The 24,502-nt window shown below is 39.6% G+C and overlaps 1 protein-coding gene and 1 long non-coding RNA gene across 4 annotated transcripts in view; one reads left to right on the top strand and one right to left on the bottom strand.

Annotated features, from left to right (window-relative positions):
- The window catches only part of LOC309688744, a 25,205-nt gene extending 16,237 nt beyond the window's left edge, over positions 1-8,968 (top strand). For both annotated transcript variants that reach the window (XR_014271154.1, XR_014271155.1), the window contains one exon: positions 8,820-8,968. This is a non-coding gene — a long non-coding RNA (uncharacterized lncRNA). The remainder of the gene's footprint in view (positions 1-8,819) is intronic.
- The window catches only part of LOC309688742 (adhesion G protein-coupled receptor D2), a gene marked incomplete at its 3' end in the record, with an annotated part of 94,513 nt that overhangs the window by 24,489 nt on the left and 45,522 nt on the right, over positions 1-24,502 (bottom strand). For both annotated transcript variants that reach the window (XM_082504679.1, XM_082504680.1), the window contains exons 23-24: positions 23,890-24,034; positions 1-29 (exon numbers count right to left, since the gene is read on the bottom strand). The exon at positions 1-29 is cut by the window's left edge and continues 48 nt beyond it. In XM_082504679.1, coding sequence (XP_082360805.1) covers positions 1-29; positions 23,890-24,034 — 174 coding nt within the window. The remainder of the gene's footprint in view (positions 30-23,889; positions 24,035-24,502) is intronic.

Below are 24,502 nucleotides of genomic sequence, written 5' to 3'. Positions count from 1 at the left end.
CTCTGGTACACAAGGAATGGACACCTCAACTGAAGACATAAAGACACAAACAGACTCATTAAGTTAGGTCTGCCAACAGTGTTTCCCATTACTGAAAAGTAACTGAATACACATGTGCTTTAAGCAACTAAGTTTTATTTTTCTTTGCCTTTTATCTCACAAACTATCTGCAGGTATCAGTTACAATAAATGGCAAAACCTGAGCAAAATTATTAAAATAAACAACACAAAGTTGTTTTAGTGTTCATGTGAACCCTTAACAGAGTATGAATAATCCAGGGATTTCTTCCATCTACGTGGCCTGTAAGATGCACTTATCTCAACCAATTATAGAAGGAAACAAGACAGAAATACAAAGGATGGCCTAAAGGGACAGGATTACAAACTGGAGTCAATTAAAACAGAAAGAAAGAGAAAAATGGGTAGACAAGGCTAATGATACTATACTTACTAACTTCTGTCACTCATTCACTTAAATTTATGCATGTGGATATCAGATACATATGCATATGTATCTGATATCCTCATTTGGCCTTTATTACATGGGATGAGAGTGATGAGAAGATATAGTAACTGTTCAAGGACGGTTCACATGTTCACAATACCTGAATTCAATGGAGTATCAATAATTAACATGACACCTTGATATCACTATGGATCGAAAAGATTTGCAGTGCCATCCTTTGGGTGTAAAATGTGCTCCAGAATTTAGCTCCAGTCTCAAATCTTTACTAACCATATACTTATAACACTACAGTAACCATGAAACTAATAAAATGTAAATTATAAAAATGCAACAGCTCATCTAAATGTATTACTTTGAGGCAGAACAATAATTGGTTTGTTCTCTTTTTTTTTATTACAGATGTGTATTTTTGTGCTAATACTGCTAACAGCAATTTGAAGAATCAGTCACCCTATTCCAGATCAATTAGCCACTGTATTTTAATTTAGTCAAAAGTGACGTTAATTTACACTAGTAATTTAATTTAAATACAATATAAAATGCTGCATGGCTAGTTAATAGCTAGCTAATAATCTGCAAATTAATAAACACGCCTTAAATCAGAATCACGACTGGGTATCATGCTTGATTTCTTTTGATTAGCCTATAATAAAAATTAAATCTTTGTTAAATCTGCTAGGGAAACTGTCTGAAGCAGCACCAGCAGACATAGTAGACATTTTTTAATAAGTCAATCGTAGGATTTTTGCTACCTACTAATTATTTGTACATGTCATAGTGCAGAAACTCGACTTTTACATTTTTATGTCCCCGGCTATCTGACAATCTGTATGTTAAGCATTAAAGTTACACACAGATATATGGACACAATCTTGGTCGGTTTTATCATAGTCATGAACCCATCTGCCCTTTCTGTCTGTCTACCTGTCTGCCTCGCTCTTCTGGTTCAGGGCCTGTCATAACCGCTCTTCAACAGGCCCCCAGTGTCAGGATTAATCTCCCTGGTTGACTGCTGATCTGAAGGTGGAACGGCCACCATCCACCAACAGCAAAACTAATTTAACTGTGTCACTGCTTGACACTCCCGCCCACCATCCCCACTAACCCCAGACATGCACACACATTACAAAATATCTTCATCTGTCTCTGTCTCATCTACATGGTAGAGGGCAGGAGGGTGGGTGACTAGTCCGAAGGAGAAAGGTCAGAGCACTGAAGGAGTTCATCATTCTGAGGTGTCAGCACTGCTCTTTAGGAAAGCAGATGAAGGGGAGATGAGGGAGGAGAGCATGGGAGGCAGGGAGAAACAGAGAAAGAGGTTAAGGGGGGGTCTGTTTAACGTTTGTGTGGTTATTGGTTATCAGCCAAAGGTTTGTCATGGCCCAGAGACTTGGCTGGCAGCCACTGAGTGAAAATCACTCATGGTTTGCATTTAATAATCATGTCTTTTCTTTGATTGTAGCCTAATTATGACAAAAGTGCACACACTCTCACATCTTACCAGCTATGAGTAGTCATTTGGTGGTTAAAACAGACCAGGGGGTTTATAGAAGCAGCAGAAGCTGGTACTCAAACACACAGAAGCACACATTCAGCCATCCAGAAATGATCACACAATGCATCCTCTGCACTTGCTGGCGTCTGGCATGAGGTAAACAGCTTTCAATAGCATCAAACCCGGTGCAGTTTGTTTGGGACCATCTGTCCAGTCTATTGTGTTCCTCTGTTATGGCTCTTTGAAAGCCCATTGGAGAACAGCTGATGTTTGGGCTCTTACAAAGATCCCAGCCAGGCCCTCGGGATCCTGCTACACTGTGTACTGTCCATTTCTTTCCCTCCTATTTTGGCTGTGTTTTGCTTTATAAAGTAGCTTGCAGACTGACATGTAGCAATTTGCATGTTATAGCATCTCCGTTATCATTTCACCACAAACACAGGACAGGCTATGGAAGGGATCCAAATGTGACACTTATTAGCTGTGGTTTTGGATGCAGTAGATATAGAAGCTATAGATACAAAGTTATGTAATTAAATAAACAAATAAAATGTAAGTGCTATCTATTACTCTGTCATTAGGAAAAAATATTCAATCAAAATTCAGATCATAATCCAAATGTTGGTGATGTAAAAGGGTTGAATCCAACTATATACTTCCAGCTATAAAGTGATAAACACTACCGAGTCACAATATAACAGTTTTTAATTCTCTGTCTGACAAAAAGAAAAGCCACTGAGACAGATGTCAGGGTAACACCATAGTTTGATTTCAAGAAGAACCCACGGCAGTTTGTAATCTAAATTTAAAAGTTATTTTTTTATTGGTTGTCTTATATGCGTTTGTACGACTACAAACCAACCCACTGTATACTACATGACCAACCAGAGTTCAGACGATTGCTCCAACATGAATAACCATCTCTTTGAATGGCAATATTTGTCAGGAAACTGACTGATTCTACAATATTTAGCTGCTAAATCACAAAATTGGCTCTAACATTACATCAAGGTGTAAAGCTTAATTTCCAGCTGTGAAAATTATGTCAAGACTGAAATGCTCAAACCCTACAGGGCAGCGTCATCACTATTAGTATATAAAGATAGTTTATTCTTGCCCACATTGTTAGAGCAAACTCTATATTTGTGCATCCAGCAAGCTGAGTTGCTTTACATTTACCAATTATTATTTACTTATTAATTTTGTATTAGCTAGCAATTTCTGATCTACTACCAAGTGGTGTCATATCATCCCATCTGCAAGAATACCAGTATAATTTTTTTGTGTGAAAAAATGGTCTTATGCTATCAGTGATATAGCAATGCAATGCATTTATGTTTCCTAGTGCAAGCCCATACATGTCTAAGCCTCTTACCATGATTTAGTGCCTTAAACGGCATTTCAATAGTAAGGAAATGGTTTGGCAACTAGAGTCCACACCTCTGACAAAGCGCTGCAAAATATGCAAGAAAAGTGTTCTCGCTAAAGTTGGAAATGCAACAAACACTTGAAGCAAAAATACACTGTTGACTACAGCCAAGGTATGAAGTCATACAATGAGAAGATATTAATAGCAGTTGATGTGCTGCCCACAAGTTACTGTAGTTGCTACCATACGATACGCAGATTAAATGATGGATAGAAATTATTGATGGGGTGGAAACGGTGGAAAAGCAGAGCTTTAAGCAAAATTTTAAGAAGCTCGGCCCAAGACACATCCCAAGTAACCAAGTGTTAAGCAGATGTCTTCTTTTTAATTAAACAAGAAAACCAAGGAAACGGTATGACTAGATGTATATATAAAGTGCTGTTAATGCTGTCATCCAACAAGCTGCACTCCCTGGTAAAATCTTCATTTTATATTTATCACTATCCCAAAAAACATAAGTATTGTGACATAATCTTGAGGCTATATCACCCACCCCTAACTATTCACTTACCTCTCAAATGTAACCTTCCTAACATTGCTGGTGATTATATAAATATAAAGATTCAACCAGGATAGCACAATTATGTAAGACGGTTGCTAAACTACAGTTATTATTATTACCAAGTTGCATTAAAGCTATTGTAAAAAAATAATAATAAAAAATTACATTCCAAAAGACAGCTGTGAACCAGGGCCAGGTACAGGAAGCTTTCACTCCTTTCCACCCAGTATGCCCCTGGCCTTTCCAACTTTCAGTCAACTGCTGAAAAAAGCCAGATGCAGGCAGGATAATCACCATCTAATAAGAGGTTATATTGAAAGCAGGCTGTCGGTTACATATAACAAGCTTGGAAGATGAGTGCACACACATACACAAATATACATGGGCAGAAGAATGCATACGGACACAGAGTTGGGGCAGGTGTAATTATGGTGTACAATGACAAAGTTCAGAAAGAAGCAATCACACACACTCTGTACATATATGGACAAGCATGTCCATATAACAAAAGTAATAGTTTTGGTAGTTCAAAGTACAGTTGGCATATATTAAAAAGAATTAGCCTTGGTTCATGATTCTTAAACTAAAGTTACCTTCACCAGTTAATACTGGCTTCACAAGGGATATTTTCCAGAAACGAAATAGAGAGGTCTGAAGGCTTTCAACCATTAGGATCAAGTCTTCATACGTGGACTTGGAACCAATTTTGGAGAAGCAGGAGAAATGCAACCTTTAGGGATCTGGCCAGTAAGCAAAAAAGGACAAACAACATACATACCTTGGTTTTCAGCCGTTTCATCTATTGACATTTCTTAGGTTGTCCAAAAAGAAAAAAATGTGTCATTTGATAAATGTGTGGTACTATTATAACCCACGTGCTTGGAATTTTTTAGTTGAGTGACTTATTACCATGTTGAACATACAAGGCATGCATTTCTTCTTCTCTCCCAATTATAGTATGACGAAGCTCTTTTGGAAAATAAAAAAAAACAACCAAAAATCCCAAGCCTGCCAAATGACAGATGCTGTGTGGAATGTAAATAAAAAAAGACTGCAATGACTTGCAAGTCTCACAAATCCATATTTCATTAACAACAGGACACAGAAAACATATCAAATGTTTAAACTGATGCATTTTACAATTTAATGCAAAATGAATGAATGAATTTCATGGCAGCAACATGTCTCAGAACAGTTGGAATAGGGACAAAAGAAGGCTGTAAAAGGAAATGGCACTAAAAGAAAGCTCAGGTTAATCAGGTTAACTGGCAACAGGTCAGTAACATGACTAGTTATGAAAATAGTGTCTTGGACAGGTAGAGTCAATTCTGCAAAAAACACTGCATCTACAAATTGTGGAACAATCTCAGAAAAAATTAAGCTGGGAAGACTTTAAATATTTCATCTTCAGTAAATAATATCATCAAAAGATTCAAAAAATTTGAAGAAATCTCTGTGCGCAAAAGACAACGACAAAAATCCATGCTGGATGCCTGTGGTCTTCAGGTCCTCATCAAGCACTACGTTAAAAACAGGCATGACTCTGCCATGAAAATCACTGCATAGGCTCAGAAACACTTCCAGAAATCATTGACTGTGAGCAAGGTTTTCTGTGCCACCCAGAAATGCAGGTTAAAGCTCTTTCATGGAGAGAAGAAGTCATATACAGTATACTGCCAAAAGTATTTGCTCGCCTGACTTGAGTGACATAATCCTTAGGTTTTAATATGATGTCAGCCCACCATTGGCAGTTGTAATAGCTTCAGCTCTTCTGGGAAGGCTTTTCACAAAGTTCAGGACTGTGTTTATGGGAATTTTTGACCATTCTTCAAGAAACACATTTGTGAGGTCAGGCACTGATGTTGGATGAGAAGGCCTGGCTCGCAGTCCTCACTCAGTGTTCCATCAGGTTGAGGTCAAGGCTCTGGGCAGGCCAGTCAAGTTATTCCACACCAGACTCACTCATCCATGTCTATATGGACCTTGCTTTGTAAAGTGGTGCACAGTCATGTTGAAACAGGAAGGGACTATCCCCAAAATCTTCCCACAAAGCTGGGAGCATTAAATTGCCAAAAAAAACCCTGTTCAACCCTACTCCATAGTCCTCCCTCACCAAACTTTACAGTTAGCACAACGTAGTCTGAAAACTACCATGCAGCTGGTAACCACCAAACCCAGATGGGTTCATTGTATTGCAGGTGTGATTCCTCTCCAGAGAACACGTCTCCACTGTCTCTAGAGTCCAGTGGCAGCGTGCTTTACATCACTGCATGCAATGCTTTGCACTGTGCTTGGTGATGTAAGGCTCGGATGCATAAAGCTCTCTATGCCCTGTTCTTGAGCTATTTTGAAGGTGGCGACCTCCGTCTCAGGCAGAGCAGGTCCCTCGTGTGCCCCGACCTCCGGTTTCAGGCTGAGCAGGTGAGTGAGCTGGTGGTGGAAGTGGAGGTTGGCACCACTATAGAAGAGGCATGACGAACCTGACCATGTTTCAACACTTTTCAGCATTTTCCTTTTAGTTCCCGTTGTTGTCTTAACACACGCACGGACGCAGCTTTTCACTGGCATCCTGCACATGACAACAACAACAATTCAGAACCAGTTCACTCCAGGGAGGGGAGGCATGATGAGCTGATTGAGCTCAGGTGTATCAAGTTTCTGATGTTGACATGCAGGAAGAGTAAATCAGCTGCAGAATTAGAATAACTGATTACAAACTTCAGTTATTCCTTTCACAGTTGTTTCAAAAGAGCTGACTCTGCATCTTCAAAGTGCCAACTTTTCTGGTACATTTTCCCGTCCCAGTGAAGACTGGGCACAAATCTCAACCCAACTCTAAACACACAAATAAAACATGTGAGCCCTCCTTAGCCCTCTTTAGAAACATCTATAGTCATACTTCCATCCTTTCAAACATGAATGCACACAACAGAACCGTTCGTCCCGATGGACACATCTCTCGCGTGCTGTTACACAGCACACCCAGTGTCCTGCTCTTACACCATCAGCAGCATCAAAAGAAGAATCTATATCCTCCCTTCTGCCTTTTTTTTTTCATTTGAGTGACTATGAGCAGCAGTAGCACCAGCTGCAGCCTCTCTCCCTACTCGTGCTCAGCCAGGGTAAGGCAATAGGTTTAGCAGGCGAGGAGGCGAGGCAGATTTATGGCGGTGGATGTGACCTCTGGGGCCGTAACACGGTGATGGGTGAGTGGCTCTCAACGGTAAGCTACTGGCACTTGACAAAGTGCCCGAAGCAGAATGAATTTACTTCTCTTTTCCTCAATCATCAAGCAGCCACTGCCCTGACCCCCATCCTGAATGCTATAACAAGATCTCCCATCTCACAAGGGCCTGAAAAATTTACTGTCACATCTACTTTTCAATGAGCTCAAGTGAGCACTTCTTTCACCTTCAGCGGAGCAGGTGCCGGTGTAGAGGAGGGCTAACCTGTGTGTTTTATGTGGTGTGTGTGCGTGTGTATATATGTGTGAGCGTGTGTGTGTCAGCGAAGCAAACAAACATGCATGAAGAAATTTGTGGATACACATGTCCACACATTTGCTCCCTCAATTCACCTCTAACTTATCCAAAGTTACTCTCTTGTGCATCTCAAACAATAGTATCTAAAAGTACCAAGTAACAAATAAAGAAACAAACAAAGACACACAAGGATATACAAATCTTTAATGGCTGCACACACAAGAGAACTAGTATCCCTACACACACAAGCACAGAATAAGGTTGCCAGACAGGGACACAAAGGGCACTGCTATACGGGTGTCAGTAGACACCTCTACCATTTATATTAGAAGTCAATCTACCTTATCACATCTCTTATACACACACAAGCACACACCGCAGGCATTATGAAGAGTATGTGTTTGCCAGTTTTCATCAGCTTGATGGCAGTACAGTTGGACTTAATGACCCTGATATCTTTTTTATATGCAGTCGATAAATCTTGGTGCACACACTTAAATTTCACCTTTCTTGCACTATACTGTAGTCACTGAGGTGAAATCACAGAGAATGTGACAGCGCTAAAGGCAGACCAAAGCAAAGATTATAATAATAGTGCGGGTACGTCAGGAGCTTCATTACATCAGGTATAAATAGCATGCATTGCTTTTTTGTTCTAATTTCATCTGGTTAACAGTCAAATTTATCAATAGATAAATAACCATACACACAAAACTAGGACACACAAAAGATGAAAAGAAGAGCAGAAAAAAAGGGTTCACCCTACAAGGGTGCTAAAAAAAATATAGGACAACTAAAGAGCAGGTGCAATGCAAGGAAGAAATAAACTCTATATGTCTTTGTATTTATACAAACTTTGCACAAACTTAATAGAACTAAATTTCGGTTATTAATGGGAACATTTTCAAGTCTCTGTAAAGGATAAAAATAGGCCAAATGGCTCTTATCAGTCGGTCTTTGCTGTAGACTTAATCTCAAACTGATGGTGACACCATTGGTCTTTGCTCCAAATCATTTTCATGTCCTTCTTTACAGATTTAATTTCCATTCAATGATGAATTCCCAAACAGAAGAGGTGACGTAAGGGCAGATTAAAGATCAGAGCAGCTAGGTTCCAGTTCACAGAAGTGTAAGATTTAAATGGTTACAAATTGGTTTGAATGGCAAACTGTCGATGGATATAACTGTTACCACACCAATCCATAAACAGTGTATTAGACCAAAAAAAAGGGTTATGCCTGTGGTTAATTTTCTCAAATGTAGTCTTTAAAATGTCATAACTAATTCAGTCACTTTTCTTTTATGAGCCCACTCTCACCCACTGGGATAATGTTATCATGATGAGCCAATAAAAATCAATGATTAAACATGTGTAATTTTCCAGAGACAATGTATTAAAATTTATTGTCTCTCTCTCCCTCTCTCTCTCGCACCCTCTGGAGCAGCAGACACTCTGAGGCTTACAACTGAAAATAAAGGACAGCATTAAAAGCTATTCGGTAAGCCACTGTAAAATTGATCCAGCTATAAAAGCTGCTACGTCCTTGCCTCCCTCTGCTGTCCAGCTGCTCCAAACCCAAAGATGGCAGCATGATTGTGGAGGAGAGAAGTTGGATGAAGGACCACAGAAAAGAAAGACACAAAACTGAGACACAGAGATTTTTTTTAAAGGTGCAGAAAGCTATAAAAGGAGATAAGATGTACGTAAAACAACTATATATATATATATATATATATATATATATATATATATATATATAATCTATAGTCTATAATCTATTATATGATGATGTGATTTATTTGCTGATTGAGTTAAACAGCATAACTGGCTAGTCGCTATGTTTAACACAGCAAGGCATACAGTACACTTCCCTACAGTTTTTACACATTTCCAGTCTTCTTTTTGTCGCTTTTTATTGCTTTTGTGTAAAAGCTAAACCAAACAAAGAAACTGTAATGCACTAGGTCAGCACCTTTATTTAGCTGCCCTGAAAATTTGATCCTCTACAGTTCAAATTCAGCTGTTTTAAAAACTTTTCTTGTACTATGCGTATTATTTATTTTTTCTATTTTAATTTGTCTAATGTATTTCTGCTTCACTTTTTCTTCCTGTCCCTTGTGCTGCTATAACCAGTGAATTTCCCCTGTGTGGGATTGAATAAAGTCTGTGTGTATGCCTCCTGTAGGTCAGTAGAAAGATTGCAGGTTTAGGGCACACTAGAACTGGCATGTCATTGACTTAGTCCATGTCTAATATAATTAGTATGTAATTAGTACAGCAAGTATGTCAGCATATCTATCATGTGGCTACACTTGAAAATGATTTTACAGGGTTAGGTTTAGTCTGTTAAATGTTATTTTTGTGTGTCGCAACAATGACCAAGTTCACAAGATCACTGCAAAACTAGAAGTAAAGAAGTAAAAGGATGAAGTGCAACTCTATATAGACACTTTCATGTCATCTTCTTGACTTTCCAATCCAAAAGCATTTCACGGCACTGCAAAAGCAAGACATGCTCATACTACCAGCTAGTTAAGAAGAACATGGTCTAAAAATTGTGCAATGCTCAACAATAACCCCGGGGACCTGTCGTTTGAGAATCAGTATAAATGGTATGCTACTGGGCCTTTCTATTGTAGCTCTAAAATGAGAAGAAATGAGACAAAATTCCACTAGCTACGAGTGTTGCTGTTGGCTCAATCAGTGGCAGTGGCTCGGCAAACTGCGTTTTTCTTTTAACTTTCAATTCTCCTAAGCATCCGTGCTTCACAGCCCCTAGGGCTATTGCCTTTCTCAATCTGTCCCTGGAGAGGCAGGAGTTATGGTCCCTGTCGATTGAGGAGAAAGGGATGTTATTCCCCTGTCACCTCCTGGTCTCGCCGCCATCCTCCCTGCCCTGATCTACGGCCTAACCTCCCCACCCCCACCTCCTTACTGCCTTCCTCTCTCCCTTTTCCCCACTTTGCTTTGTCGTAAGCTAGCAGCTATGTCGTTGCCATTGGCGGTTTAGATTGGGATGATGGAAAAATGTTCTGAGGGAGGTGGCGAAGGAGCACGATGGAAGTAGTGGTAAATGCTTTAGCACTATGCTAAGATACTTTCAGAAAAGATTGGTTTGTGTGATGTGTAATGTGTGTAAACATACATTAAAATGTGCATGTAAAAAGAGAAAGTATGGAAATCCATTCACCCATCGATTTTCTCAACTATGTTTGCAATTCAGGGACCCAGCTGACTTTGGGTGAGAGGCAGAATATACCCTGGATAGGTCACTAGGTTGATTTTGCATAGAAGAAACTACATATTGTGGCTCTGCTTTATGAAATACACACTTACTAGAGCACAGTGTACCCTCTTTGCTGGGAGGGGGTAGAGGTAACCTACAAAACAGCCTGACCCAGGGGAGGTGACCTACGCCTGGCCAAATGCAGGACCTTGAATGACACCCTTGATAGTGGAGCAGTGACAGGGTTAAACATAAAGGGCATTTAGCTGACGATTAAATGTGGCGGGTGCTGACTCTATGTCACGGGAATCCCTGAAGATTTGGTTTCATGTTGGAAAGCTGATTGCCACTGAATTAAATAAATCTAATATTTTTTTCAGGTGTCTCGGTTTGATTGATCTCATTTAGGTTTAATTGAACTATTATACTCTTTGACATCATAAACTAAAATATAATATTACACATTTACACATCGTGGGATTGCTGAGCAGCCAAAGATGTGAAAATGCTTTCAGGGGATTCAACAGCAAAAGAGTTACACGTGACTCATTCCTAACAACTAAAGCATCTGCATGCAGCAATCCTTCAAGACATAAAGATTTGGCTGTGTTGAAATTCGACTGGACAAGTTTGCATGGGTGTTTCAGTGTGCGCGATATGAGTTTAATTTGTGGTTTGGAAAAAGTTTCCAGCGAAACGTCTTTGTAGTTTAGTGTACTCGAAAGAGGCAATAAAACCCAACAAACTGCTGGCCCAGTGAACATCAGTGCAGCTGACACAAGACCAACAGAGGACTTCAAGAACTCAAACCCATTTCCATACTGACCAGTGTTCCTTTTTTGAACTATTATGCACCTTAAGCAAATCTTAGGTTTGTGAGGGTCTCTCTGGGTGAAGGAATAAATAAATAAGCAGATAAATAGATGAATAACCCAGAGGAATGGGAGCCGGTGCAGCTTGGCCATCCATCATATATCCTATTACCCCACACTCAGCGGCTCCTGCAGTATGTATAATGTAGTCAACCTCCATAAGCAGATACAAATTCAACTCTTTTCCTCCTCAATTTGTTATATCTGACAACGCCACAGCTTGTGCCGTGTTGTTTCTTTGAATTATGAATAGATTCTCTCCACCAGACTTTCGCCTGCGCATGATAGCGTGGATTTGTTATGCAGAACAGCTGTGGAAAACAAATTTGTAAAGCTTGGAACGCTCGGTAGCGGTTGGGCAAATATGCATAAACAGTTGCGCTTAAAGCCACTTAAGAACAACCAAATGGGTTCAATATTTCATCTCGGGGTTTCTCTTATTGGGTGTGATAAATAACAAAATGTCAGGATGTAATACAAGTTCAGGAAATGCAGTTGTTTAAGTGTTTCAAATGGCCTAAGAATTTCTAAGAGATTTTTTACATAGAAAAGCGACACCACGGAAGCGGAGCAGGTCACACAGAGGCGGAGCAGAAGAAAGATGAATGCCAGTTAACAAATCAGATGCAAGAGCATGAGTGAGAGAAACCGAGTTGGAGAGAGGAAGAGGAATGTAAATACATGGCAAACTGACCGCTGGCTGTTTGTTTGGGTATTTACACTGCGAGGCTACAATCAACTCCTCAAAGCTTAAGCCCACATGACAGGACACATTTCAGGGCCACACATGCTCTAAACATCCAAACCAACGAGCCAAGTCTCAGTTTGCACAAACACACGTGCACGCACAAGCACACACCAAACCCCAAAGACTTATCCAGTTATTCATCTATCACTTCCAAATCTCTTCAAAACTGATACAAGGGAAATACACTTTAATTCATGCACACAGAGAGAGGAAGGGAAGGTAACTTGTGAGGAAGTGATTTTTTGGGGGGGGACTTGGCTGAACTTTTGAGCCCTGTTTGGTTAAAGCAGATGTAGAATTAGCACACATCACTTTGCATCAGCGAGACGTTGAACACAAGCTGCCGTTCAGAGGCCAAATACCTCTCTGTCACAGAGACACATGCATGCACACCTCTCCTCCAGGATCTGTGATTTGGTTGTGGCAATTATCAATTTGATATCAATGGATTCTTCTTCTTCTTCCTGAAGTAGATTTGGTGTCCCCAAAGAAAAACTAAGTCAAAACAGGGACACCAGACACACACTTGAGCTATTTAAGTTTGTCTTATAAGTGGAAAAATAAACAGTAATTACAAACGGCCTGTATGCAAGGTGCAAGGATATCATAACTTGACATTATGAAAAGCTGTAATCGCATTTCAATTCATTTTACACACTCTGCAATCAAGGAAATTTTAATCGTAATTCATTTTGACAGATTTACATATGCACATCTAACTAAAACAAAAGACGTGCAGAAATAAAAGGGTCAAACAGGTGTTCATCACTAGCAGCTTAGATATTGTTTAGTTGAGCTGTGTCGGATTTAACATTTGTAAATGTTAAATCAGCTTCCATATATTTAAACTGCTGTTCATAATCTAATGATACAGCTACTAATGTTAACATTGTTGTTTAACAACAAGTGAATTAGGGTTTTATTTGTGAAATTATCATGACATTGGCAGTCATTGGCCTATAGACGTGGTCATGCAAAACCAGAAAGCGATACTACAGCAATCACCCACATGAAATTGAAACATGCTGTCATTCCACAAGGGAATATTTCAATTTTTTTGTGCATTTCTGGAGCAGGGGATCCTGTTGCATGTCAATGAACTGGGCTAAACATGCATGACAAGTGATGGTGTCCGGGTGGAGGGATGTAAGGGGGAGACAACCCTCTGGTAATGTCTGTGTGATCTGTGTGTAATCTGCAGAAGATGCATGCAATATACCGCCACACCACTTTCTATTAACAAGGCCCCTAATTGCAAGATATACTGAGAAACACATGTTCTAAAAAGAGGAAGAGAAATGGGTGTCAGATGTCAGCAATGTGCAGGCATATGGTTCCTACAAGTAAGGTTACTCAAACTGGAAACAACATCAGAAATATGGTTTACTATTATAAATTTATAAGACTGCACAACACTTCACAACACCTTTTCTTCATTATAGTCACCTGGAAAGCAAAAGAATTTAGGGCAGGTGACCCATCAGTTTCTCTTTGTTTATAACTGAGCCTGTAGGTTTTAAATTAAAATTACATCAGACCTTTAGTAAAATCTATAAAGTGCACAACTAGAACTGCAATAAAAATACATTGAGAAATTATTAGATATAAACTGGACACAAAAAAGAGTGACAAAGCCATAGAAAGCTCTATAATACAGTCCACTGAAGCAAAGGAGACCCAACAGAAAAGCTAAATAAACTCTTCCTTCCTTCCTTCATCACGCGCATGTCCTTCTTCGTGGCAAATACTTGCTTTACTTTCCGATTTCTCACTGAATATCACTCCTTAACATAACTCACTGTCTGCTTTGAATATTTGTCCCAATCATGCAGAAATTTACACCCACTCAGAAACAATTACTACTTGACCGTATATACACTCAACAAAAATATAAATGCAACACCTTTGTTACTGCTCCCATTCCCCATGGGATGGACGTAGAGACCTAAAATTCATTCCAGATACACAATATAACCATCCCTTCCAAACAGTGGTCACAAATCAGTCCAAATGTGTGGTAGTGGGCACATCTGCTATATTGAGATAATCCATCCCACCTCACAGGTGTGCCACATCAGGATGCTGATCTGACATCATGAGTAGTGCACAGGTGTACCTCAGACTGCCCACAACAAAAGGCCACCCTGGAATGTGCAGTTTTTTGCGCTATTGGGGGTCTGGGGACCCAGAACCGGTCAGTATCTGGTGTGACCACCATTTGCCTCATGCAGTGCAACACATCGTCGCATGGAGTCTATCAGATTGTCAATTGTGGCCTGTGGAATGTTGGTCCACTCCACTTCAATGGCTGTGCGAGGTTGTTGGATATTCGTGGGAACTGGTACACGCTGTCGTATACGCCGGTCAAGCACATCCCGAACATGCTCAATGGGTGACATGTCCGGTGAGTATGCTGGCCATGCAAGAACTGGGACATTCTCAGCTGCCGTCTGCCCTGAACAATGTGAACCATGATTCATCCGTGAAGCGCACACCTCTCCAACGTGCCAGACGCCATCGAATGTGAGCATTTGCCCACACAAGTCTGTTACGGCGATGAGCTGGAGTCAGGTCAAGACCCCGATGAGGACGACGGGCATGCAGTTGAGCGTCCCTGAGACGGTTTCTGACAGTTTGTGCAGAAATTGTTTGGTTGTGCAAACCAATTGTTGCAGCAGCTGTCTGGGTGGCTGGTCTCAGACGATCTTGGAGGTGAACCTGCTGGATGTGGAGGTCCTGGGCTGGTGTGGATACACGAGGTCTGCGGTTGTGAGGCCGGTTGGATGTGCTGCCATATTCTCTGAAACACCTGTGGAGACGGCTTATGGTTGAGAAATGAACATTCAATGCACGGGTGACAGATCTGGTTGACATTCCTGCTGTCAGCATGCCAATTGCACGCTCCCTCATTGCTTGTGGCATCTGTGGCATTTTGCTGTGAGACAAAACTGCACATTCCAGGGTGGCCTTTTGTTGTGGGCAGTCTGAGGTACACCTGTGCACTACTCATGATGTCAGATCAGCATCCTGATGTGGCACACCTGTGAGGTGGGATGGATTATCTCAATATGGCAGATGTGCCCACTACCACACATTTGGACTGATTTGTGACCACTGTTTGGGAGGGATGGTTATATTGTGTATCTGGAATGAATTTTAGGTCTCTACGTCCATCCCATGGGGAATGGGAGCAAAAACAAAAGTGTTGCATTTTTATTTTTGTTCAGTATATGTAAGATACCAGTATCACTCAGCAGATCCAATGGTTATTGTTAGAAAAAAGAACATTATCTGTTTGTTATTTGTACTTTAATGGAATACATAATCATTGAAAAGTTGTTACTTTGTCATTTTGTGAATTTATTACTGATTCAATCAAGCATTAGAAATGCCTGCTTGTCACTCTGAGAAATGGATCAACTACTATATTAGTGTTTTCACAGCATCACACACTCTGTGTTAGAACAGTAATAATAGAAGTTACAGCAAGAAAATAATAGCAATGTAGTGGTGTATGAGTTCTTGGCCAACAACCCAAGTCCCAATAAATCACATGCAGGTGATTGCATTTGCAGTGGACTTCATAGCACAGCAGCAAATTGGAAGAGCACCAAATGGTCTAAGTAATAATATCTGACACTCCATTATTTCTACAGTTGTGTTACATCAAAAACATTATTTTTTCCTGCTCAGTTTAATTTGTCTTGGTGCATGGCAGGTTCAGTCATGTAACTGTGGCATATAGACTGTATATACTGTGCCCCATATGAATAAGAGACGCGGCAATACTGCTGAGGATCATGTAGATCAGCTGCAAAGGAAATGCTATAAATCACAGTTTGAGAGGTGCACAGAACAGCAACAAGGAGCAATAACTCACAGCATATGTACTTTTCAAATGTGAATATCATTATTGTAAGTGTCATAAACTCTTACCCACATAATATTTATCTACTCAAGACCTAGATTGTAATATGATGCTCGATTGTCCTACGTCCTCTAACGACACATGGTTAGCGACAAAAGGACTAATTCGCTGATGGACATTTTCTAATACAGATCATAAATCATGAGGCTAACAATTAACAATAAGTAAATAAAGGTGAAAGATTCTTTCCTATTTTTAGGTCAGCAATCAAATTTGACACAATTTTGCATTTTTTGCCAATAAAACTTGTGAACAAAACCAGTTTCCTTTAATTCACTTCTTTCTACTAAAGCAAACATTTAGATGTCACTGGATTAAAGAAAATCATAAGGAGCCTCTTCAAGTAAATCAACAAGGCATTGTTTACTTATTCTAAATATATCTGTACAGACTTATATTCTACTACTATCCTAATAATATGAGAATCCATTAGGATACAGGTTATATAAAGAGTGTACTCTATTCCAGGTGTCAGCAACCATTGGCACGCTAAGGGTTAACTGATGGCACGAGCCCGACACGCAGTGAATTAATCTGAGAAGGTGCATTAAAAAATAAATGGCCGGGCCAGCGGTACACATCGCAAATTAGCTCGCATACACACATTAGTTGTGCAGCTTCTTAATGACAGTATCTTAGCTAACAACCCCAACTACCAGATTCAACTTGTAATTGGCTAAAAATAACTTAGCCTACTGGTGGGAGGGATGTTGCTAGCTGGCAGTTTTTTCAAGCAATGTTGAAATTTCCACATTCTGACACTTCAAATGCATCATGAGCTGTCCGCTCAACGCAGCATCAGCACCGCGGAAATACACGGATACATCCGTAGACTTGAGGCAGAATTCACAGTGCGTTTTCGGGACTTTCAGGTGTATGGACCAATGTTTTTATTTTCTGATCAAACCAGAACCAGTTTTAATGAGCAGTCTGGGTTTGTCTCGCATTAACTGGCTGGACACAGAGGACATCGAAATGCAGTTGATTGAACTGAAAAGCTCGAGTCTGTGGGGGTCAAAGTTTGCAGCTGGAATCCATAGCTGTGCGTGTTCATGGAGCTGCATTTTCACCTGCTGGACATCACTACCTGTAAAGTTTAACTGTCTTCAGAACATTGCAGAAGCCTTATTGACATTTGGCTCAGAACTGTGTGAGCAGATTTTCTCTCAGACGAAGGGCGTCCTCAGGTAACCGTCTGAAGGCTGGACACTCAGAGACCTGTGTCTCTGAGTGGGAGACCAGAGATCACATTAACATGTGTATCTCTGTATCAACAAACATGCCATATTGGCCCAGTTTATTTTTCTTATCATTGTTGTGAGGAGACCATAAATAGCATTTGTATTTTCAGTTCATTTGCTGTTATGGAGTTCTTGTTATGGATAAAAAGTGTCTTTTTTGTGTGTTTCAAATATAGCTTATAACTATTTCCTGATAGCTGCCAACATCTGCGAAGAAAAATAATTCTATAAAGTTGTTCTATATAGTGTGTAACTGTTAGTATAGAGCGTTATTAAATTTATTGCTAATGCAATCATATGGCACATTGACTTCTGACGAGATTTTAGATGGCACTCATCATCAGAAAGGTTACCGACCTCTGCTCTATTCTAAATGGAAAAATCTGCCTAATTCAGATATTTCCAATGCACAAAATGACCCCAGTTGATACATTTTGGTTGGGGAAGGGGCCTTGACTGACAACTCAAAGGTACTGGCCTTTTCATGAGTCCTTGGGTGGGTCACTGGAAGGTGCCCCATCCGCAGACTCCACTGTCATGTTCACGTACTACATGGGAAATAACAGTGCAAAGCCCTTCTGTTATTAGGCTTTTGTCCCATGAAAGTTTGCCGATAATACAATGCTCGGTCCTGGCAACAGGATAATCTGGACTACAGTTCAATAAATAATTTTGTAATTGTATCATCAGTTCTACAGTTCTACAGGCTCTGGATTTTGTGGGGCTGACACAAATTTACAAGAGAGACCTGTTTCAGAAAGCATAATAAAAAATGATAGTTGATTTTTGAATATAAAAAAACCTATAATCTGTCTGAACTGTCTGAAATGTTCCACTTTATATCTAATAAATATAGAATATATGAAAGTTTACTTTTCAGAATTAAATTATTACAAATTTAAACTTTTTTATTTGGGCATAAGTAGAAATCGATGACCTGTGGAGTTTTGGTGATTTTGTTATCCTAAGCCTCCAAATAGAAGAAAGCACTTTTAAAAGAAGGCTGTCTTGTAGAGATTGTAGAAGTTCTTCTAAAGATTGTCAAGTTATCAGTTTTGCTTCTAACTGGTAGAGTCCATGCCATGTCAAATACATAATTATTCACAAATATATTCCCATATAAGTACATTCAAAGGTCTTAAACTGTTGGCTTCAATACTGTTTACTTTTTAGTAAACAGTAAAAGAAAGTGAGCAAAAAGAATAAAAATGACAGAGTGAAACCTGAGATTGACCTTTACCGCTTTCTTAGCCTTCTTTGAAACTGGTATCGCCGATCTTTTCAACAATAAAAGGAGTTTCAACCCTGCTGAGTGCAGCATGGGTCAGGCAGCTAGATTGAATCCAGGGTGTCTGGTTAGTGTTAAAGTTTAACAGAATACTTTAGATGTCTGATTTCACTCAATAGGGCCAGCCGCTACTCTCAGATTGAGAACGCTTTGCGGTAATGCCTTGCAGATATGCTAGTGGGGGAATATACTTACACTGCTGCAATCAGAACTAGATCATTGAAAAAGCAGTTTCTCAACAGCTCAGTTACTTCTTAAAACAGAATAATTGCTACGATGCCTTCCAGTCAGGTTTTAGACAGAACCACAGCACTGAAACTGCTCTGACCAAAGTGTTTAATGACATATGTCTGAATACAGACAGTGGAAAAATGTCAGTCCTAGTTTTACTGGATCTCAGTGCAGCATTTGATACAGTTGACCACAACATATTACTCAAACGACTGGAGAACTGGACAGGTCTTTCAGGAACTGTACTAAGGAGCCTCCTCAGGAGGCTGAGGTCTTTTAACATCTGCAGGAAGCTCCTGAGGATGTTTTACCAGTCGGTGGTTGCTGGAGTACTTTTCTATGCTGTGGTGTGCTGGGGGAGCAGCACAGCAAAGAAGGACTCATCCAGGCTGGAGAAACTGATCAGGAGGGCTAGCTCTGTGGTCGGCATGAAGCTGGACACTCTGGTGACAGTGGCAGAGAAAAGGACATTAAAGAAACTGATGGACATTATGGACAATGCCAGGCATCCTCTGCACACGGCCATTAACAACCAGAAGAGTCTGTTCAGTGACAGGTTGCTTCTCCCAAAGACAAGAACTAACAGACTTAAAAACTCCTTTGTCCCACACGCCATCAGACTGTTTAACTCCTCTCTGGAGGGGAGAGGGAGGGGAAACAGGAGGACAAAGGAGGGAACAACTAAGCTGTAGTGCCTCTTCACCTCACTGTGCAATACCTTTTGTGCAATACTTTTGTAAATAGTCAACGGTGCAATAGACTCAATACTTGAAATGTGCAATTCACTTGTATTTTTATTTTTATTCCTATTTATTCTATTTATCCCCTTCGTATATTTTATTTATATTGTCTCTGTATTTATATATATGTGTGTGTGTATAACTCTGTAACTTCTGTCGGTGCTGTGCTTTTTTGGAAATCGAATTTCCCAGAGGAACCCACCCGAGGGATTAATAAAGTTCTATCTTATCTTATCTCTTATCTTAAACTGGTTCAAAACATACTTAGAAAACAGGAAATACTTTGTATCAATAGGTAACTTCACATCTGAGCAGACAAGTATCACATGTGGAGTTCCCCAAGGTTCCATCTTGGGACCCCTTCTGTTTAACATCTACATGCTCCCACTGGCACAGATCATAAACAACAACAAAATAAACTATCACAGCTATGCAGATGACACACAAATATATATCACAATGTCACCAGGAGACCGAGGCCCTGTACAGGCTCTTGGTAAATGCATTGAGGAAATCAATGACTGGTTGTGCCACAATTTTCTCCAGCTAAACAAAAACAAAACTGAGGTAATAGTCTTTGGCGCCAAAGAAAAACGATTACAGGTCACCAGAGAACTTCAATCTATACATCTAAAAACCACAAACCAGGCGAGAAATTTGGGTGTAGTGATGGATGCAGACCTAAACTTAGAAAAACACATTAAGACAATAACAAAGTCAGCTTACTATCACCTCAAGAATATATCAAGGATAAAAGATCTGATGTCTCAACAGGACCTGGAAAAACTAGTCCATGCATTCATCTTTAGTAGGCTTGATTACTGTAACAGCATCTTTACAGGTCTACCTAAAAAATCAGTCAGACAACTACAGCTCATTCAGAACTCTGCTGCTCGAGTCCTCACTAAGACCAAAAAAGTGGACCACATCAGTCCAGCTCTGAGGTCCTTACACTGGCTGCCTGTCCGTCAGAGGATAGACTTTAAAGTTCTGATGCTGGTCTATAAAGCTCTGAATGGTTTAGGACCAAAATACATCAATGACCTCCTGACCCAGTATGAACCTTCCAGATCCCTCAGGTCATCTGGATCCGGTCTTTTATCAGTTCCCAGAGTCAGAACCAGACACGGAGAAGCTGCATTCAGCTTTTATGCTCCTTATATCTGGAACAAACTCCCAGAAAGCCTCAGATCAGCTGAAACACTCAGTTTATTTAAATCCAGGTTGAAGACTCACCTGTTCTCAGCTGCATTTGAATAAAGCACCAAATCCACACTTTAAGCTTAAATTTCAAAACTTACATTTAACTACTGATTTTATCTACTGTTCTGATTTTATCTGTTTTGATTTTATATACTGTTTTGTTTGTTTGTTTGTTTGTTAATTAGTTAGTTAGTTTATTTGCTTGTTTTAATCAATTTTAAATCATGCTTTTTATTTGTTCTTGTTTCTAATGTCTCTGTAAAGCACTTTGAATCACCTTGTTGTTGAATTGTGCTATACAAATAAACTTGCCTTGCCTTGCCTTACAGATCATCTTGCATGGGATCGCACAAGTTGCAACACCAAACCTTCAGACCTATAATCCAGGTCCAAGTATAGTGATGTCCAAGTTTCAATATATGCACTGAGGTCATTGTATTCTTCTTCAAAATAATATGATATGAATCAAAGGCATGAGGTACACTCCCAGGGATGGTGTCGCACTAGTATAGAGATGGCATTATTTTTCTTGTAGTAGACACTATGATGATATGCGAGACTCTTAAAACTTAAAGTGCCTTTTGTTTCTTTGCAAATGTGAATCTGAAATTTTTCATCAATTACTCATCAATGAATTCATGTGGCTTTCAGACCCAATGCAATATGTAATCAATTCAACTGGACACTGATCAGGGGTGTTGGTAATAATGGGTTAAGAGTGCAGCGTTGTTCCCAATGCCCCTTAAAAAAACCATGGAAAAGCATTTTAATTTGAACTGCATGCATAGATTCCATACCATAATGAAGACGAAACTGATTGGATGGCTGTTGCACCCCACGAATTTGGTGTTTTATTAGTTTTGTTTTTAATTTATAATCTGTGCACAGAAAATAAACCTTTAGTCTCATATTCAATAACACCCCATCTTCACATCTTTTGGCTGCCTATTTTGCAACCCTTCCCCCTCTAAACAATCACTCTCACTGCTTCCTTAAAGAAAATCTTTCAAAAAGCTTCTTCTATTCTTGTACTGAAGTGTTCAGTGAAAATTAAAGTCCTTCACTTGAAAACTTCTACTGCTGAGCAGAAAATTTCAACAACCAAGGCTACAGGTGCTGCCGTCTTAAAAAGATGAAGTACAAAGACACACGACCAAGAAAATATTTCAGCTATTCTAAAGAAATGAAAATTTCATTCAAATAACAAAAATAATAATACTTTTTTAAAGAAATCACAGAATAGGTGACCTTCCTTGTTCCTTTAAGTGATGGTGGGTTGGTTGTGCTTTTTGAGAAGTAAGGCCAGCAGAATAATCAAATTAGCAAGCAATATTGTGACCTGCTATTATGTTTAGCTCCAAAGACTGCATGCTATTGCACATCTTTTGAGCAGAACTAGAAAAGATTGTGTGGAAAACTGAATCAGAGAAGGCTTTGCTTTTTTTCAACTGCCAAACAAAAGGGCAACTGTATTACATTTTAAAGTGATACAAGAAAAGACAAATATTACTATTTAAAGCAATACAATACAGTAACTGCTTTACATTTCTCTAGGTGGAATCATTATGCTGGAAATGTGGCCCTTTTACTGTTTAACCCTTTAAGACCTACCATAGAACCAAGTCCACCAGAGCTTATATTATATTTTTACATGCTGTGGAGCCATTTTGGGAGCATTTCAAGTTGCTATACATCAATATGGCCTGCATTTGTATAGCGCTTTTCTAGTCCCTAAGGACCCCAAAGCACTTCACACTACATTCAGTCATTCACCCATTCACACACACATTCACACACTGGCGATGGCAAGCTACATTGTAGCCACAGCTGCCCTGGGGCGCACTGACAGAGGCGAGGCTGCCGGACACTGGCGCCACCGGGCCCTCTGACCACCACCAGTAGGCAAACACGGGGTTAGTATCTTGCCCAAGGATATTTGGCATGCAGCCAGGAGGCAGCCTGGGATCGAACCACCGACTTTCTGATTAATACAACCATTATAGCCCAAACTTTAATAATATGTCTGCATTAGGTGCATAGTAATTACATAAATTGCAAAAAAGTGCAATAAACTACAAAAAAATTGAAAATCGTTTTTGTTTTTTTAACATATATTTCTAGTTAGAGAAATTTAAGAGGCTTATCCCTCAAAACTGTAAATACAAAAAAGTTGCACAAACTAGTTTCCCACCACAGGAAATTTATTTTAAGTGTCTTCATAGTTTTATTTTTGAAATACACCAATTTTCATATACTGCAGGAAAAACGAAAATAAATATTATAATGCAAATTTGCAAAATAACAGCATATGCATCAAAATAAACTATTTCCAGCAGTGCAATATGAGTCCTAAGCATCCCAGAAACGACACAGAAAGTCATAAACTCAAACATAACTTTTAAAAACACAAGTATAGGCTCATAAGGCCCCGATCGTAAAAAACTACATTTCCACAAAATGACGTCACTTCTGGTTTCGGGCAGCTCATGGCAGACATGCGACAGTTCACGCTGATGGACGTAGGAAGTGTTACAAACAGCTGATCGGATCGGCAAAGCGTGTTTCTGGAATATTGTGTTTTTGTTGCTGCAAGTGCTTTTTATGCAGTTTTTGCAAAGCTATATGTGGAAGGAAACTGTGACCTAGGACAAGCTGATGGCATAAGATGTAAGTACAACTCCTCCGGTTTCATATGCAAAAAAAATTATTGCGCTAGCTTACGTGGTTGCAGTGCTACCGGGATTTAAAAATAGTTATGCAAAATGGAGCGTGTCTGTTCCGACCGGCTTTAAAGGGTTAAATTGAGACAAAAGTCTTTTTTAAATGAATTTTTTAGTTAATCAGAAGAAACAATAGAAAGTTTCCTTCATGACTGCCAACTATACATGCACCATGATTGGTCTTCAATGTTTATCACTGGACAGAAATCAATCACTGCTTCACTGTGATTTTTGGACATTACAACTTCTTTCATTTTTTACTTTTCCAGGATTGTGAACTCCACTTACAGTTGCATGACACTGGAGTCAGAGCTCACCTTGGCTGTTCTCTTCCTGCATTGCCGGGCCTAGCGTGGTGCTGCAAGCATAGCCTTCCTCTTCCTGGCTTGGAGTTGTTCCAAGTGGGAAACTGACAGGACGAGAGTTGGTAACTGAACTGGATGGTCGGGAACTGGCACAGTTCTATAAGATATAAGAAAGCAGTATCATCAGCAGCTTATTAATTGCCCATTAGTGATACAAATTAGTTATATATACAATTATCATCATTCTTATGTTGCTGCCTTCTGTATCTATTCCACTTGGCACTCTTATGCATTTAAAATGTTAAAGAAAGGTACTTTAACAGTACTTTCAAGAAAAACTGGAAAATAAATACATAAACATATATTAGGAAATGTGTACTAAACTCAGATGGACGAGTGGTAGATATTTCATGTTAAATTATGCCTTTTTTCCCTTGATTACCCCTCATCACGATTTCGAAAAATCATATAGGCTATTGTTACGTACTGTGTTATTCTTCACACAGTGTGGCCAGCAAGCTAGAGCAGCTGATGCAGAAAAGTAAGTGAAAGAGCTCTTTGTTTTACACCATGCACATGCATCTTCCATCCAGACCAAAATAAACTGCAATCACACAAAACCCAC

The sequence above is a fragment of the Aulonocara stuartgranti genome (genome assembly GCF_965226115.1).
Source record: "Aulonocara stuartgranti genome assembly, chromosome: 15".
Classification (NCBI taxonomy): Eukaryota; Metazoa; Chordata; class Actinopteri; order Cichliformes; family Cichlidae; genus Aulonocara; species Aulonocara stuartgranti.
Note: the sequence above shows the minus strand (reverse complement) of the source record. Positions and strands in the feature narration are given on the sequence as shown.